This window comes from Barbatula barbatula (assembly GCF_947034865.1).
Source record: "Barbatula barbatula genome assembly, chromosome: 13".
Classification (NCBI taxonomy): domain Eukaryota; kingdom Metazoa; phylum Chordata; class Actinopteri; order Cypriniformes; family Nemacheilidae; genus Barbatula; species Barbatula barbatula.
The window spans coordinates 16,464,534-16,480,589 of NC_136776.1; the positions used below are offsets into that span (position 1 = coordinate 16,464,534).

The 16,056-nt window shown below is 37.5% G+C and overlaps 2 protein-coding genes and 1 long non-coding RNA gene across 4 annotated transcripts; 1 reads left to right on the plus strand and 2 right to left on the minus strand.

The window, feature by feature from the left end:
- Nucleotides 1-1,672: 1,672 nt before the first annotated feature.
- cfhl5 (complement factor H like 5) lies at nt 1,673-4,262 on the minus strand. The gene is made up of 7 exons (XM_079471625.1): nt 4,230-4,262; nt 3,950-4,032; nt 3,556-3,747; nt 3,185-3,376; nt 2,915-3,097; nt 2,276-2,470; nt 1,673-2,063 (listed from the first exon to the last, which is right to left on the minus strand). The coding sequence occupies exons 2-7, from the start codon at nt 4,020-4,022 to the stop codon at nt 1,867-1,869; spliced, it is 1,032 nt and encodes a 343-aa protein (XP_079327751.1). The 5' UTR covers nt 4,023-4,032; nt 4,230-4,262; the 3' UTR covers nt 1,673-1,866.
- Nucleotides 4,263-6,659: 2,397 nt separating this feature from the next.
- On the minus strand, nt 6,660-9,257 carry LOC306902789. Its single transcript, XR_013787482.1, has 6 exons — nt 8,945-9,257; nt 8,665-8,745; nt 8,271-8,462; nt 8,002-8,184; nt 7,363-7,557; nt 6,660-7,140 (listed from the first exon to the last, which is right to left on the minus strand). It is a non-coding gene; the product is annotated as an uncharacterized lncRNA (long non-coding RNA).
- LOC306902787 (abnormal spindle-like microcephaly-associated protein homolog) lies at nt 9,096-14,719 on the plus strand. 2 transcript variants are annotated; one of them, XM_079471628.1, is made up of 7 exons: nt 9,096-9,633; nt 12,406-12,585; nt 12,803-12,995; nt 13,075-13,229; nt 13,398-13,574; nt 13,793-13,965; nt 14,305-14,675. In XM_079471628.1, the coding sequence occupies exons 4-7, from the start codon at nt 13,152-13,154 to the stop codon at nt 14,405-14,407; spliced, it is 531 nt and encodes a 176-aa protein (XP_079327754.1). In that variant the 5' UTR covers nt 9,096-9,633; nt 12,406-12,585; nt 12,803-12,995; nt 13,075-13,151; the 3' UTR covers nt 14,408-14,675. The 2 variants fall into 2 exon arrangements, with proteins under 2 accessions (XP_079327754.1, XP_079327753.1); XM_079471627.1 differs by lacking the exon at nt 9,096-9,633 and adding an exon at nt 10,781-11,030 and having other exon boundaries at nt 14,305-14,719.
- Nucleotides 14,720-16,056: the final 1,337 nt, after the last annotated feature.

Here is a 16,056-nt window from a genome sequence, read left to right on the forward strand (position 1 = left end):
GGGTTAAGGTCAGGCGAGTTTGCCGGCCAATTAAGAACAGGGACACCATGGTCCTTAAACCAGGTACTGGTTGCTTTGGCACTGTGTGCAGGTGCCAAGTCCTGTTGGAAAATTAAATCTGCATCTCCATAAAGTTGGTCAGCAGCAGGAAGCATGAAATGCTCTAAAGCTTCCTGGTATACGGCTGCGTTGACCTTGGACCTCAGAAAAAAACAGTGGACCAACACCAGCAGATGACATGGCACCCCAAACCTTCACTAAGTGTGGAAATTTTACACTGGACCTCAAGAAACGTGGATTGTCAGGCTCGCCTCTCTTCCTCCAGACTCCGGGACCCTGATTCCAAAGGAAATGCTAAATTTAATTTAATCAGAACAGCAGTCCAGTCCTTTTTGTCTTTAGCCCAGGCGAGACGCTTCTGACATGGTCTGTTGTTCAAGAGTGGCTTTACACAAGGAATACGACAGCTGATACCCATGTTGCAGTCCACTCTTTGTGAATCTCCCCCACATTTTTTAATGGGTTTTGTTTCACAATCCTCTCCAGGGTGTGGTTATCCCTATTGCTTGTACACTTTTTTCAACCACTTCTTTTCCTTCCCTTTGCCTCTCTATTAATGTGCTTAGAACCAGAGCTCTGTGAACCGCCAGCCTCTTTTGCAATGACCAGAACTAGACTGAGAGACCAATTAAAGGCTTTGCAGGTATTTTGAGTTCATCAGCTGATTAGAGTTTGGCACCAGGTGTCTTCAATATTTAACCTTTCCACAATATTGTAATTTTCTGAGAAACTGAATTTGTGATTTTCCTTAGTTGTCAGTTATAATCATCAAAATTTAAAGAAATAAACATTTGAAATATATCAGTTTGTGTGTAATGGAGGAATATAATATACAAGTTTCACTTTTTGAACGGAATAAGTGAAATAAATCAACTTTTTGATGATATTCTAATTATATGACCAGCACCTGTACAACCCCAGGATGAGGGCCATAGCGTCATCTCGGTAACTATGGTGATTAGTTTGCACATGCGCATTGTTGGTGAGCTCGAATTTAATTCGTGACTTAAGAGTGTATTATTAGTTATTACGTTAAGTGATTTTGAATGTAAAAATGTCTCACTCATCAAATTAACTTATTTAAAAAAATCACTTTTCATTGGCTGCAACAGAGGATGATGGGAAATGTAGTTTTGCTCAAGCCTTTAAGAGTAAATAACTTGTGTTTTGTTGCGATTATGTTCTTCATGAACACTAAGGGAATCGCGTACAATCTACTTTGTACTGTCAGCTTTCAATATTCGCTGTGGATGAAAACCCTAATGCGTCCGTTCATTGCATTTCCTCATGAGTTTGTGGTGGTGTTCGTGCATGGTAAATATGATCCGTGCATCGTGACAGAAACGCACCATTAGCGTCCTCTTAATATGCACTGGAAATCAGAAGCGTTCACATCGATCATATTCCTCAAAATCCATTTGGTGAAGAGTAAGTTTTGCGCTTGCCTTTCTGTGAATTCAACTTCATTTCGTCTGACCATGGGAGTAAACCGTGTTTGTTGTTTCAATAATTTACGTGTTTTGGGGTTTGTTCCTACATGGGCTGTGGGAATGTTTTATTGATCTGTAAATACATATGTATTGAAATGTAAACACAGTAATGTATGTGTAAGTGAATTAAGGTTTTGTTTTATTTAGCACATGAGCGTGACCACACTGATACAACAACACTCTTTAAGACAGTTGCTTTAAACTAAACCAAACATCATTACATTGCTCTGTTGGTTGGATTACTTCTCTGAAGATGAATTGAGAGAAGTTTTATTTAGTTTTCCGCTGGTCACTTATGTTTATAAAAATGTATTATTCATTCACACTCAGGCAAAGTCATTTGGCCATATAGACACACTTGTCTGAAGTGCACACTGTTTGGTTTTTGTTGTGTTTTCCCCTGACACATAAAGGTGATAAGATCCTTGTGTGGACAGTACATTCTTTCTCTTCCACCGCGCTGTAATTGTATGTTCCTTTGATCCATTTCTTTTACAGACGCCAAACACGGTGCTGAAACAAAACCCAACATAAAATGAGCAAACACTGTCCTTATGAAACATTTCTGTAATACATGCATGAATAGATTCTCCACCAAAACTTTTCACTTTTTAGGTCGTGATTTTATGAGACATAAACGGCACACGAAATTATCATACCATAATATATCTGCATTATTTAATGAATGACACTGAACGGCTGAATACACATTTGTCAGTACTTACGTATACACTTAAACTGTTCTTTCCAGGTGCCTTCCTGACAGATCAAGAATGGGTTGCCCTCCATTATGTATGTATTAAAGCAGCGGTATTCAACTTTCTCCCCTGTCTTGTATTCAGTCTTTATTAGATCCAGGATTTGTATTTTATCTGCATTCAGATGGCTCATGCTGGAAGGGGGCTCGCATGTAGTTACCACTAAAGACAAAAGACTTCATCATTTTCATGACTTTTATTTCTTCTCAGCAAAGTATTAATGAATACATTTGACTAGTTCTGGTACAGATTCGAATCCTTATAATGCACAAGAAAATAAAGTTGTTGTTGCATAATGCTCGGAGATGCAGTAAATCAAGAGAGCTTTAATATAATGTTTGAAGGTCTTATCATTTGTATATTGAATATTTTCTTATGAAATCATCAGATATGTTTTTTGGTTATTGAAGGTAGCAATAAACTAGATTTCACTGGAGAGGAGTTTATGCATATCCATTCAAAATTCCTATGAATGGCAGCCAATGCATTGTTACAGTATGTATTCACTAAGGTAATGTAAGTGATTCTTAGTGTGTTGCTGTTGTCTGATTTTTAACGGGACTTAATAACCAAAACGGACGTATAACAAGCTATACGTTGCCTTACCTACACATGAGGGAAATGGGCTGCTCCATTGTCCATCTTGCTGGCAGGTGATGACATCTGGTCCTTGTAAAGTAAGCCCCTGAACACATGAAACCTTTAACCTGTCGCCAGGCATGTATACAACCCCAGGATGAGGGCATCCCTCTGTGATCAGATTTGCGAGGTTTGCAACACATGCTGTTTCTATTAAAACAGAAATGTTTGGTCATTCTAGTGTTTGAATTTCAGATTTTTTTCCCTTCATCTGCTTGGTAGTATTTTTGTCTTTACCTAAACATTTTGGATATGGGTAGTCCCACTTTCCATTTGACTGGCATTCGATTGTTCGATGGCCGTACATCTTCATGTTGACATCTGTGCATTTGAAAACTAAGACATGTCCAGGTAGATAAGGTGCAGGGCTAACTGGATTTCCCATTAAAATCTGAACATTACTGAGTTCTTGGTCCTGACAGGTGACTTCTGTAGAAATTAAGAAAATGTTTGTAGTTTTATTCGGTAAACAGACAGTATATGAACAAAACATTTAAGGCAAATATAAGATATTACAATTGAAAGTTATGAAATCATACTTGAATGCATTGCATTTTATTAATGCTAAACTTAGTGACCTATATATTGTGTTGTTTTTTTGTCTTTACCTAAACATTTTGGATATGGGTAGTCCCACTTTCCATTTGACTGGCATTCGATTGCTCGATGGCCGTACATCTTCATGTTGACATCTGTGCATTTGAAAACTAAGACATGTCCAGGTAGATAAGGTGCAGGGCTAACTGGATTTCCCATTAAAATCTGAACATTACTGAGTTCTTGGTCCTGACAGGTGACTTCTGTAGAAATTAAGAAAATGTTTGTAGTTTTATTCGGTAAACAGACAGTATATGAACAAAACATTTAAGGCAAATATAAGATGTTACAATTGAAAGTTATGAAATCATACTTGAATGCATTGTATTTTATTAATGCTAAACTTAGTGACCTATATATTGTGTTGTTTTTGCAATGCTTCATCTTCATATAGCGTTAGCTTACCTTCAGCCTTTGCCGACATGTTCATCATGACAATTATATATAGAAGAAGGATAGATATCTTACGGTATTTCATTTTTTTAGCTGTAAAACATTATTAGAGTTTATTATTTAGTGTGGTTAACAAATTTGTAATTTATCTGTAAAATCCCCATCTTTATGACACAAAATGAAAGGTTTTGTTCATTTAATTTATTTCAGAAATCATAAATAAAGTCATTTTATTATTCAGCAGCAATTAACAAGTACATTGTCCCTAAAACAAAGAAAACAAGCATTTACCTTTTTTCTCTGAGTAGTAGGAGATCAGTCATAAACAGTGCTTAACTCGCAGTAATATGAATTTTCAAGCCTAGTTTTCGCAGGGTCCACCCACTCATTTTCTCCGCCCCCAAAACTAAACCTTAAAACAAAACGCACATTATTGACTACCAAAGAAAAAAAATCTTAGTTCATTGAAATAAAATAGTTGCAGTTACTGCAGAACTTAATGATCTGATTTTGTGCCGCTGTACTTAAATTACACGAAGAAATATTTATAACAACATTAGGGGTGACCCCGAACAGTCGACGATTCGATGCAGCGATAGGAGGAGCCTGATTCGACTACCAATCTCACATTCGAATCTTCGCAGACGGGCATGCACTGCGCCGCCAAAATATAATTTATGATGTAAAGAAATGGCACAATTTTAGGGTTGGGTACCAAAACTCGCAGATAACTCGCAAATGAACATCGTACACCGTTTTAAAACATTTGTGTGTATGTTTGAGCATTTAAATATGAATTAACACTTTGTCTGTAAATGCACATAGTTTGTTTTTTAGACTGAACTTTGCGCTGCATCATACAAAAAAAATAATAAAGGAATATAACCAAAATCAATGCATATGACAAGCACGGCGCAGACTTTCTGAACTGAAAGCAAGCGTGCATGTCAGGAGGACGGAGAAACTGCGCAGGAAAAAAGGTGAAAGGGACTTTTTGATTGTTTAAATGATAAGATGCTTTATTGCATTGCTCCTTTACATGTGGTAAAAGTAACTGTATTGGTAGTTCATTGGTAATGAACTTGTTGTATTCCCGATATGTACCTGATGTTTAAGGAAAATGTCCAGTTCATTTAGCGCATTGAGCCTTGATACTGGCTTATTTCGTTCCATTTCTTATTTTTATTTATTTTAAAGTTCAATTTAATTCGAAACCAATTTTGTAAATTATTGTGTGATTTGTTTTGTTGTGCATCAATTTTTCGCTGTAATTTGCGCTGTACTCTTAACCACCTGGTGTCATCCCCCCAAACACACGTATGATTAGACTATCCGTCGACTATAGTCAAGACGTGATAATTCTGATTCGACTATTAGTCGACTATAGTCAAGACGTGATAATTCTGATTCGACTATAGTCAAGACGTGATAATTCTGATTCGACTATAGTCAAGACATGATAATTCTGATTCGACTATTAGTCGACTGTAGTCAAGACGTGATAATTCTGATTCGACTATAGTCAAGACGTGATAATTCTGATTCGACTATAGTCAAGACGTGATAATTCTGATTCGACTATAGTCAAGACGTGATAATTCTGATTCGACTATAGTCAAGACGTGATAATTCTGATTCGACTATAGTCAAGACGTGATAATTCTGATTCGACTATAGTCAAGACGTGATAATTCTGATTCGACTATAGTCAAGACGTGATAATTCTGATTCGACTATAGTCAAGACGTGATAATTCTGATTCGACTATAGTCAAGACGTGATAATTCTGATTCGACTATTAGTCAACTATAGTCAAGGCGTGATAATTCTGATTCGACTATTAGTCGACTATAGTCAAAGCGTGATAATTCTGATTCGACTATGTAAATACTTAGTCAGGGACACCTTTATACAACATATTGGGAAACATCAAATAACCACAATTATCAAACACCATATTTTGATGGTGTAGACATCGGCAACATAATTATAGCCGTTATGTTTTGGTCAAAATTTCCCTAGAATACAAAGTATGTGTATGTGAGCCGTATTGTCACGATATGGCTCACATACACATACTTTGTATTAAAGGGACAGTGTATTGGTAACTATGGTATGTTTGGCTCGACAGAGTAGGCTACAGTAATCTACAGGAAATTTCTCTTTCATGCACCCGTCGTGATTAGTTTGGTGAGCTCGAAAAATGTTTCAGAGTAGTGATTTAAGAGTGTATTATTACGTAACTTTTTTACTAATTTTCTCTTTTCATTGGCTGCAACAGAGGATGATGGGAAATGTAGTTTGGTCTCAAGCCTTTAAGAGTAAATAACTTGTGTTTTGTTGCGATTATGTTCTTCATGAACACTAAGGGAATCGCGTACATGTACGCGTAAGGGAATCGCGTAAGATGTAATCTACTTTGTACTGTCAGCTTTCAATATTCGCTGTGGATGAAAACCCTAATGCGTCCGTTCATTGCATTTCCTCATGAGTTTGTGGTGGTGTTCGTGCATGGTAAATATGTTCCGTGCATCGTGACAGAAACGCACCATTAGCGTCCTCTTAATATGCACTGGAAATCAGAAGCGTTCACATCGATCATATTCCTCAAAATCCATTTGGTGAAGAGTAAGTTTTGCGTTTGCCTTTCTTTGAATTCAACTTCATTTCGTCCGACCATGAAAGTAAACCTTGTTTGTTGTTTCAATAATTTACGTGTTTTGGGGTTTGTTCCTACATGGGCTGTGGGAATGTTTTATTGATCTGTAAATACATATGTATTGAAATGTAAACACAGTAATTAATGTGTAAGGGAATTAAGGTTTTGTTTTATTTAGCACATGAGCGTGACCACACTGATACAACAACACTCTTTAAGACAGTTGCTTTAAACTAAACTAAACATCATTACATTGCTCTGTTGGTTGGATTACTTCTCTGAAGATGAATTGAGAGAAGTTTTATTTAGTTTTCCGCTGGTCACTTATGTTTACAAAAATGTATTATTCATTCACACTCAGGCAAAGTCATTTGGCCATATAGACACTGTTGTCTGAAGTGCACACTGTTTGGTTTTTTCTGTGTTTTCCCCTGACACATAAAGGTGATATGATCCTTGTGTGGACAGTATATTCTTTCTCTTCTAATGTACATTGATTGTATGTTCCTCTGATCCATTTCTTTTACAGACGCCAAACACGGTGCTGAAACAAAACCCAACATAAAATGAGCAAACACTGTCCTTATGAAACATTTCTGTAATACATGCATGAATAGATTCTCCACCAAAACTTTTCACTTTTTAGGACGTGATTTTATGAGACATAAAGCGACATAAACAGCACACGAAATTATCATACCGTAATATATCTGCATTATTTAATGCATGACACTGAACGGCTGAATACACATTTGTCAGTACTTACGTATACACTTAAACTGTTCTCTCCAGATGCCTTCCTGACAGATCAAGAATGGGTTGCCCTCCATTATGTATGTATTAAAGCAGCGGTATTCAACTTTCTCCCCTAAACTATATTCAGTTTTTTTTGGATCCAACATTTGTATTGTATCTGCATTCAGATGGCTCATGCTGGAAGGGGGCTCGCATGTAGTTACCACTAAAGACAAAAGACTTCATCATTTTCATGACTTTTATTTCTTCTCAGCAAAGTATTAATGAATACATTTGACTAGTTCTGGTACAGATTCGAATCCTTATAATGCACAAGAAAATAAAGTTGTTGTTGCATAATGCTCGGAGATGCAGTAAATCAAGAGAGCTTTAATATAATGCTTGAAGGTCTTAACATTTGTAAATTGGAGATTTTCTTATGAAATCGTCGGATATGTTTTTTGGTTATTGAAGGTAGCAATAAACTAGATTTCGCTGGAGAGGAGTTTATGCATATCCATTCAAAATTCCTATGAATGGCAGCCAATGCATTGTTACAGTATGTATTCACTAAGGTAATGTAAGTGATTCTTAGTGTGTTGCTGTTGTCTGATTTTTAACGGGACTTAATAACCAAAACGGACGTATAACAAGCTATACGTTGCCTTACCTACACATGAGGGAAATGGGCTGCTCCATTGTCCATCTTGCTGGCAGGTGATGACATCTGGTCCTTGTAAAGTAAGCCCCTGAACACATGAAACCTTTAACCTGTCGCCAGGCATGTATACAACCCCAGGATGAGGGCATCCCTCTGTGATCAGATTTGCGAGGTTTGCAACACATGCTGTTTCTATTAAAACAGAAATGTTTGGTCATTCTAGTGTTTGAATTTCAGATTTTTTCCTTTCATCTGCTTGGTGGTATTTTTGTCTTTACCTAAACATTTTGGATATGGGTAGTCCCACTTTCCATTTGACTGGCATTCGATTGCTCGATGGCCGTACATCTTGATGTTGACATCTGTGCATTTGAAAACTAAGACATGTCCAGGTAGATAAGGTGCAGGGCTAACTGGATTTCCCATTAAAATCTGAACATTACTGAGTTCTTGGTCCTGACAGGTGACTTCTGTAGAAATTAAGAAAATGTTTGTAGTTTTATTCGGTAAACAGACAGTATATGAACAAAACATTTAAGGCAAATATAAGATGTTACAATTGAAAGTTATGAAATCATACTTGAATGCATTGTATTTTATTAATGCTAAACTTAGTGACCTATATATTGTGTTGTTTTTGCAATGCTTCATCTTCATATAGCGTTAGCTTACCTTCAGCCTTTGCCGACATGTTCATCATGACAATTATATATAGAAGAAGGATAGATATCTTACGGTATTTCATTTTTTTAGCTGTAAAACATTATAAGAGTTTATTATTTAGTGTGGTTAACAAAATTTGTAATTTATCTGTAAAATCCCCATCTTTATGACACAAAATGAAAGGTTTTGTTCATTTAATTTATTTCAGAAATCATAAATAAAGTCATTTTATTATTCAGCAGCAATTAACAAGTACATTGTCCCTAAAACAAAGAAAACAAGCATTTACCTTTTTTCTCTGAGTAGTAGGAGATCAGTCATAAACAGTGCTTAACTCGCAGTAATATGAATTTTCAAGCCTAGTTTTCGCAGGGTGCACCCACTCATTTTCTCCGCCCCCAAAACTAAACCTTAAAACAAAACGCACATTATTGACTACCAAAGAAAAAAAATCTTAGTTCATTGAAATAAAATAGTTGCAGTTTCTGCAGAACTTAATGATCTGATTCTGTGCCGCTGTACTTAAATTACACGAAGAAATATTTATAACAACATTAGGGGTGACCCCGAACAGTCGACGATTCGATGCAGCGATAGGAGGAGCCTGATTCGACTACCAATCTCACATTCGAATCTTCGCAGACGGGCATGCACTGCGCCGCTAAAATATAATTTATGATGTAAAGAAATGGCACAATTTTAGGGTTGGGTACCAAAACTCGCAGATAACTCGCAAATGAACATCGTACACCGTTTTAAAACATTTGTGTGTATGTTTGAGCATTTAAATATGAATTAACACTTTGTCTGTAAATGCACATAGTTTGTTTTTTAGACTGAACTTTGCGCTGCATCATACAAAAAAAATAATAAAGGAATATAACCAAAATCAATGCATATGACAAGCACGGCGCAGACTTTCTGAACTGAAAGCAAGCGTGCATGTCAGGAGGACGGAGAAACTGCGCAGGAAAAAAGGTGAAAGGGACTTTTTGATTGTTTAAATGATAAGATGCTTTATTGCATTGCTCCTTTACATGTGGTAAAAGTAACTGTATTGGTAGTTCATTGGTAATGAACTTGTTGTATTCCCGATTGTAAAATAGTTTTGAGGCGAGATCTGGCCAGCATATGTACCTGATGTTTAAGGAAAATGTCCAGTTCATTTAGCGCATTGAGCCTTGATACTGGCTTATTTCGTTCCATTTCTTATTTTTATTTATTTTAAAGTTCAATTTAATTCGAAACCAATTTTGTAAATTATTGTGTGATTTGTTTTGTTGTGCATCAATTTTTCGCTGTAATTTGCGCTGTACTCTTAACCACCTGGTGTCATCCCCCCAAACACACGTATGATTAGACTATCCGTCGACTATAGTCAAGACGTGATAATTCTGATTCGACTATCCGTCGACTATAGTCAAGACGTGATAATTCTGATTCTACTATTAGTCGACTATAGTCAAGACGTGATAATTCTGATTCGACTATTAGTCGACTATAGTCAAGACGTGATAATTCTGATTCGACTATTAGTCGACTATAGTCAAGGCGTGATAATTCTGATTCGACTATTAGTCGACTATAGTCAAGACGTGATAATTCTGATTCGACTATTAGTCGACTATAGTCAAAGCGTGATAATTCTGATTCGACTATGTAAATACTTAGTCAGGGACACCTTTATACAACATACTGGGAAACATCAAATAACCACAATTATCAAACACCATATTTTGATGGTGATGACATCGGCAACATAATTATAGCCGTTATGTTTTGGTCAAAATTTCCCTAGAATACAAAGTATGTGTATATGAGCCGTATTGTCACGATATGGCTCACATACACATACTTTGTATTAAAGGGACAGTGTATTGGTAACTATGGTATGTTTGGCTCGACAGAGTAGGCTACAGTAATCTACAGGAAATTTCTCTTTCATGCACCCGTCGTGATTAGTTTGGTGAGCTCGAAAAATGTTTCAGAGTAGTGATTTAAGAGTGTATTATTACGTAACTTTTTTTACTAATTTTCTCTTTTCATTGGCTGCAACAGAGGATGATGGGAAATGTAGTTCGGTCTCAAGCCTTTAAGAGTAAATAACTTGTGTTTTGTTGCGATTATGTTCTTCATGAACACTAAGGGAATCGCGTACAATCTACTTTGTACTGTCAGCTTTCAATATTCGCTGTGGATGAAAACCCTAATGCGTCCGTTCATTGCATTTCCTCATGAGTTTGTGGTGGTGTTCGTGCATGGTAAATATGATCCGTGCATCGTGACAGAAACGCACCATTAGCGTCCTCTTAATATGCACTGGAAATCAGAAGCGTTCACATCGATCATATTCCTCAAAATCCATTTGGTGAAGAGTAAGTTTTGCGCTTGCCTTTCTGTAAATTCAACTTCATTTCGTCCGACCATGAAAGTAAACCTTGTTTGTTGTTTCAATTGACTTGTTGGTTTATAACTTACGTGTTTTGGGGTTTGTTGAGATACAGGGTCGTGTTCTGTATTTATCCTACGTGAGCTGTGGGAATGTTTTATTGAACAGTAAGTTCTTCCAACTTAGAAATGTTGCCAAATTACGAAATATTCTATGTGTTTCTGATACAGAGAAGCTTATTCATGCATTTGTGACCTCAAGACTTGACTACTGTAATGCACTTCTTAGTGGCTGTCCTGCATCACCAATAAACAAATTACACTTTGTTCAGAATGCAGATGACAGAGTTCTAACCAGGTCCAAAAATACGATCACGTAACCCCAATGTTATCAACCTTTCACTGGCTAACCATTAAGTATCGTATTGACTTTAAAGTTCTTTTAATCACTTATAAAGCCTTAAAGGTTTTAGCCCCTACCTACATAACAGAGCTTCTATCACACTACAAGCCTCTAAGATCTCAAAACTCAGGACTTTTGATAACACCTAGAATAACTAAATCCACCAAAGGGGTCGAGCTTTCTCATACGTAGCACCTAAACTCTGGAATAGCCTTCCAGACACTATTCGAGGCACAGACACACAGACTCGCCCAATTTGAATCTAGAATAAAGACGCATCTTTCAGCCAAGCATTCACCTAATGCAAAATATGCTAAATAAACGACCAGGAGACTTGCCGACATTATATTTTATTTACTAGAATAATTTTACTTGTTCTATAAACACCATGAACTGTGTTATACCTTTTTTGTGTTTTTCTCCTGTGAAGCTGCTTTGGAACGATGCACACTGAGAAAGCGCTATATGAATTTAATTGAATTAAATTAAATACAAATGTATTGAAATGTAAACACAGTAATGTATGCGTAAGTGAATTTAGGTTCTGTTTTATTTAGCACATGAGCGTGACCACACTGATACAACAACACTCTTTAAGACAGTTGCTTTAAACTAAACCAAACATTATTACATTGATCAAATCTGAATCTGTTGGTTGAATTACTCCTCTGAAGTTTGATTACACAAACATTCTTTCAAACTTCTAAAACCAAAATGAATTGAGAGAAGTTTTATTTAGTTTTCCGCTGGTCACTTATGTTTACAAAAATGCATTGTTCATTCACACTCAGGCAAAGTCATTTGGCCATATAGACACTGTTGTCTGAAGGGCACACTGTTTGGTTTTTTCTGTGTTTTCCCCTGACACACAAAGGTGATATGATCCTTGTGTGGACAGAACATTCTTTCTCTTCCACCGCGCTGTAATTGTATGTTCCTCTGATCCATTTCTTTTACAGACGCCAAACACGGTGCTGAAACAAAACCCAACATAAAATGAGCAAACTCTGTCCTTATGAAACATTTCTGTAATACATGCATGAATAGATTCTCCAGCCACCACAATCCAACATGCAGTCAAACACTTCCTTCTGAACTGTCGCAAGGAAAGGCTGCAGCATGGAATAATAAAAGCACAGGTATGGTGTTTGTCAACAGTTTTACAGCAATAACTTTTATTTCCATTTTCCACAAAAAATCAGTTGATTTTCAGTGTTTACATCGGCTGAAACTTTCATTTTATTCCAATTTTACAAGTGCAGTATACAGCAATGGGCAATGTGATGTAAAACCCTTTCACGGTATGAAAGGTTTGAGTCTAAGTCAATACACACTTCTTGAATCTTTTTTTCCAAGGCACTCTGGAGGGGTCATTGTTCAAGAAAGCTTCACGACACACACAAAGTCGTCTCTGTCAGGCGACGTTTCAGAGAAGTGAACCGTAATGTAAAGGAAGAGGACAAACTGTGTAACAAGACCACGGCAGCGCTGAGCTACCTGCTCGGATATCAAAACTATGCGTACATTCTCGCCGCCTTGAAACATTTGGGTAAGACAGTTTTCTCGCAGTCAAGAGCTCAAAGATGTCGTAACGTGATGACTTATGTGTTTTTTTGTCATTGTTAAAGAAACTTCCACCAGACTTTCTCCAAGGTGCTGCGAACGTCTCGTAGAAAGCGAAGCGACGCGCACCATCTTTATTTTGATGAGGAGCTGTAACCGAAGCGTGCCTTCGATGGAGATCATTACCTTATCCATACAAGTCCTTCTCAACTTATCCAAAGTATGTTGTCTTTCATGGCTGTCAGTTGACTAGCTATAAAATATTTCGAAACCATATTTGCCCATATCAATATTTGCTGAGATCTATCCTCAAATCCTCTTTCTATGCTACAATTTTGGGTACCATGACTCTTTAGCAACCTCTGTTCTGTTGTTTTTGTGCTTGCAGTACCACCGAACTATTGATGCAGTTTACGATGTGGAGAACTCTGTAGAAACGCTGCTGGATCTCCTGCAGATCTACCGGGAGAAGGCTGGAGACAAAGTGGCAGATAAAGGTGGCAGCATCTTTACCAAGGCCTGTTTTCTTCTGGTTCTCTTGGTCCAGGATGAAAGGAGAGCAATGGTGGGTCATTTCTTAAAGGACTTCCCAAGCTTTTGTAGAAGTTAAGTTCTACTGAATCTGCGGAATAATGGCGATTATCAGAGCAATCATTTTGAATCGTTTTTTAACTTTGCTTACGTTGAAGTTATTTTATGTGGTAGCATTAGTAGCAGGTCCGTAGTAGCATTAGTTTCAGGCTTCATAGCTTTTATGTCTTTTTTTTATGTTCTGGTGTGTAGGAGGTGCGGAAGCTTCCCAAGGCTTCGGATCGCATTCGCAGCATCTGTCGTCTCACGCTTCGAAAATGCAAGATGGACGCTGAAAGAACCAAGGTCAAACAGAAAATGAACGCCTCTCTTAACGGAAGTTTCCTTCTCCAAGCTACGCCTCGGAAATCAAAACCAGCAGCCAGGTTTGTCTCTGTATATTTGCCCTGAGAAACAATAGATGCTTATGTCTGTGATTGTCTTATGTCGCCATTGTCCTTCCGAAACCTTGGATGTCCAAATTTGCTGTTTTCCAGGAATTGGAAAAAACACTTTTTAAATGATTTAATACTTACTAGTATACAAGCACTTTTTAATACTTTTACTGGTTAGATACTTGCAAAACCCAGTGTCAAACATAAAGGGTGATTATTAATTATGATTTATGGACAAAATATGAAGATACAAGGCTTCAGAAGGACAGCAGCAGTTTGCTGGTTTGTGTTGCACCATGGTTTGTTCTCACCAACTTTGATATCTTTCAGGTTTGTGCCAGACTGGGTCTTGCGGCGTGACAAAATGAAGGACATTGTAGACCCACTGCGTGCTATTCAGATGCTGGCAAACGCTCTAGCTCTAGTGCCTTGAAAACATTTGCATAGCTGTGTGTTGACAGTGTAAACGGAGTCTTTCACCACACTGACCTTGTACATATTTGTAATGTATATATTTTTAAAACCTTGTTGTACCTCTAAAATGCTGCTTGTGGATATTTGTTTTATTAATGCTATATACAGTATGTATAGTCTCTGTTGAGACTTCATATTATATTTGCTTTGAATACTGTAAACTGCTGGTGGTGGTTTAATTTTTGTATGCGCTGTAATTGAACATTAAAATAGTGCCACAACTTTTCACAGCTGTCCTGGTACCAGTTTTATCTGAACGTTTGAACATTTTAATGGCAAACAAGATAAATATTTTCATTACAAGTTGTTTTAAGACAGCATCACATGATTAAAATTTATTTTGCCATTTAAAACTCCCAAATGAAAATGTATTTAAGATCAATTACAGACAATTATTTACTTTTAATCGTTTGAAGTGACTTTATGGTAACATTTCTCTCTTTCCCCCACCTGAAAGTTGGTAAATAATGATAGAATTATATATTTTTGGTCAAATTGACCTTTTGATTTAGATATATTCTATATTTCATTCACACTCGGGCAAAGTCATCCTGCCATATAGACACTCTTGTCTGAAGTCAACACGGCCTCTTTTTTTTATATTTGCCCCTCTAACACACAAAGGTGATATGATCCATGTGAAATGTATATTCTTTCTCTTCCACCGTACAGTAATTCTATGTTCCTTATATTAACTTCTACAAAGGCCAAACACGATGCTGAAACAAAAACCTACAAACATACACCATCTTTGTGAAACATTTCAGTAACAATTGCATGACTGCATCATCATACGCATCGGCACCATCTACCGTACCACCTATAGAAAGGATTTTTAGAAATCTTGGCCAACTGAAAAGTATGAGCGTGTACAGCAATCAACATTTTGTTGGGGCTCCTTTTTCCTGAATTACTGCAGCAATGGGGTGTGGCATGGAGTCGATCAGTCTGTGGCACTGCTCAGATGTTATGAGGGCCCAGGTTGCTCTGATAGTGGTCTTCAGCTCTTCTGCATTGTTGGGTCTGGCATATCGCATCTTCCTCTTCACAATACCCCATAGATTTTCTATGGGGTTAAGGTCAGGCGAGTTTGCCGGCCAATTAAGAACAGGGACACCATGGTCCTTAAACCAGGTACTGGTTGCTTTGGCACTGTGTGCAGGTGCCAAGTCCTGTTGGAAAATGAAATCTGCATCTCCATAAAGTTGGTCAGCAGCAGGAAGCATGAAATGCTCTAAAGCTTCCTGGTATACGGCTGCGTTGACCTTGGACCTCAGAAAAAACAGTGGACCAACACCAGCAGATGACATGGCACCCCAAACCTTCACTAAGTGTGGAATCTTTACACTGGACCTCAGTCTCGCCTCTCTTCCTCCAGACTCCGGGACCCTGATTCCAAAGGAAATGCTAAATTTAATTTAATCAGAACAGCAGTCCAGTCCTTTTTGTCTTTAGCCCAGGCGAGACGCTTCTGACATGGTCTGTTGTTCAAGAGTGGCTTTACACAAGGAATACGACAGCTGAAACCCATGTTGCAGTCCACTCTTTGTGAATCTCCCCCACATTTTTTAATGGGTTTTGTTTCACAATCCTCTCCAGGGTGTGGTT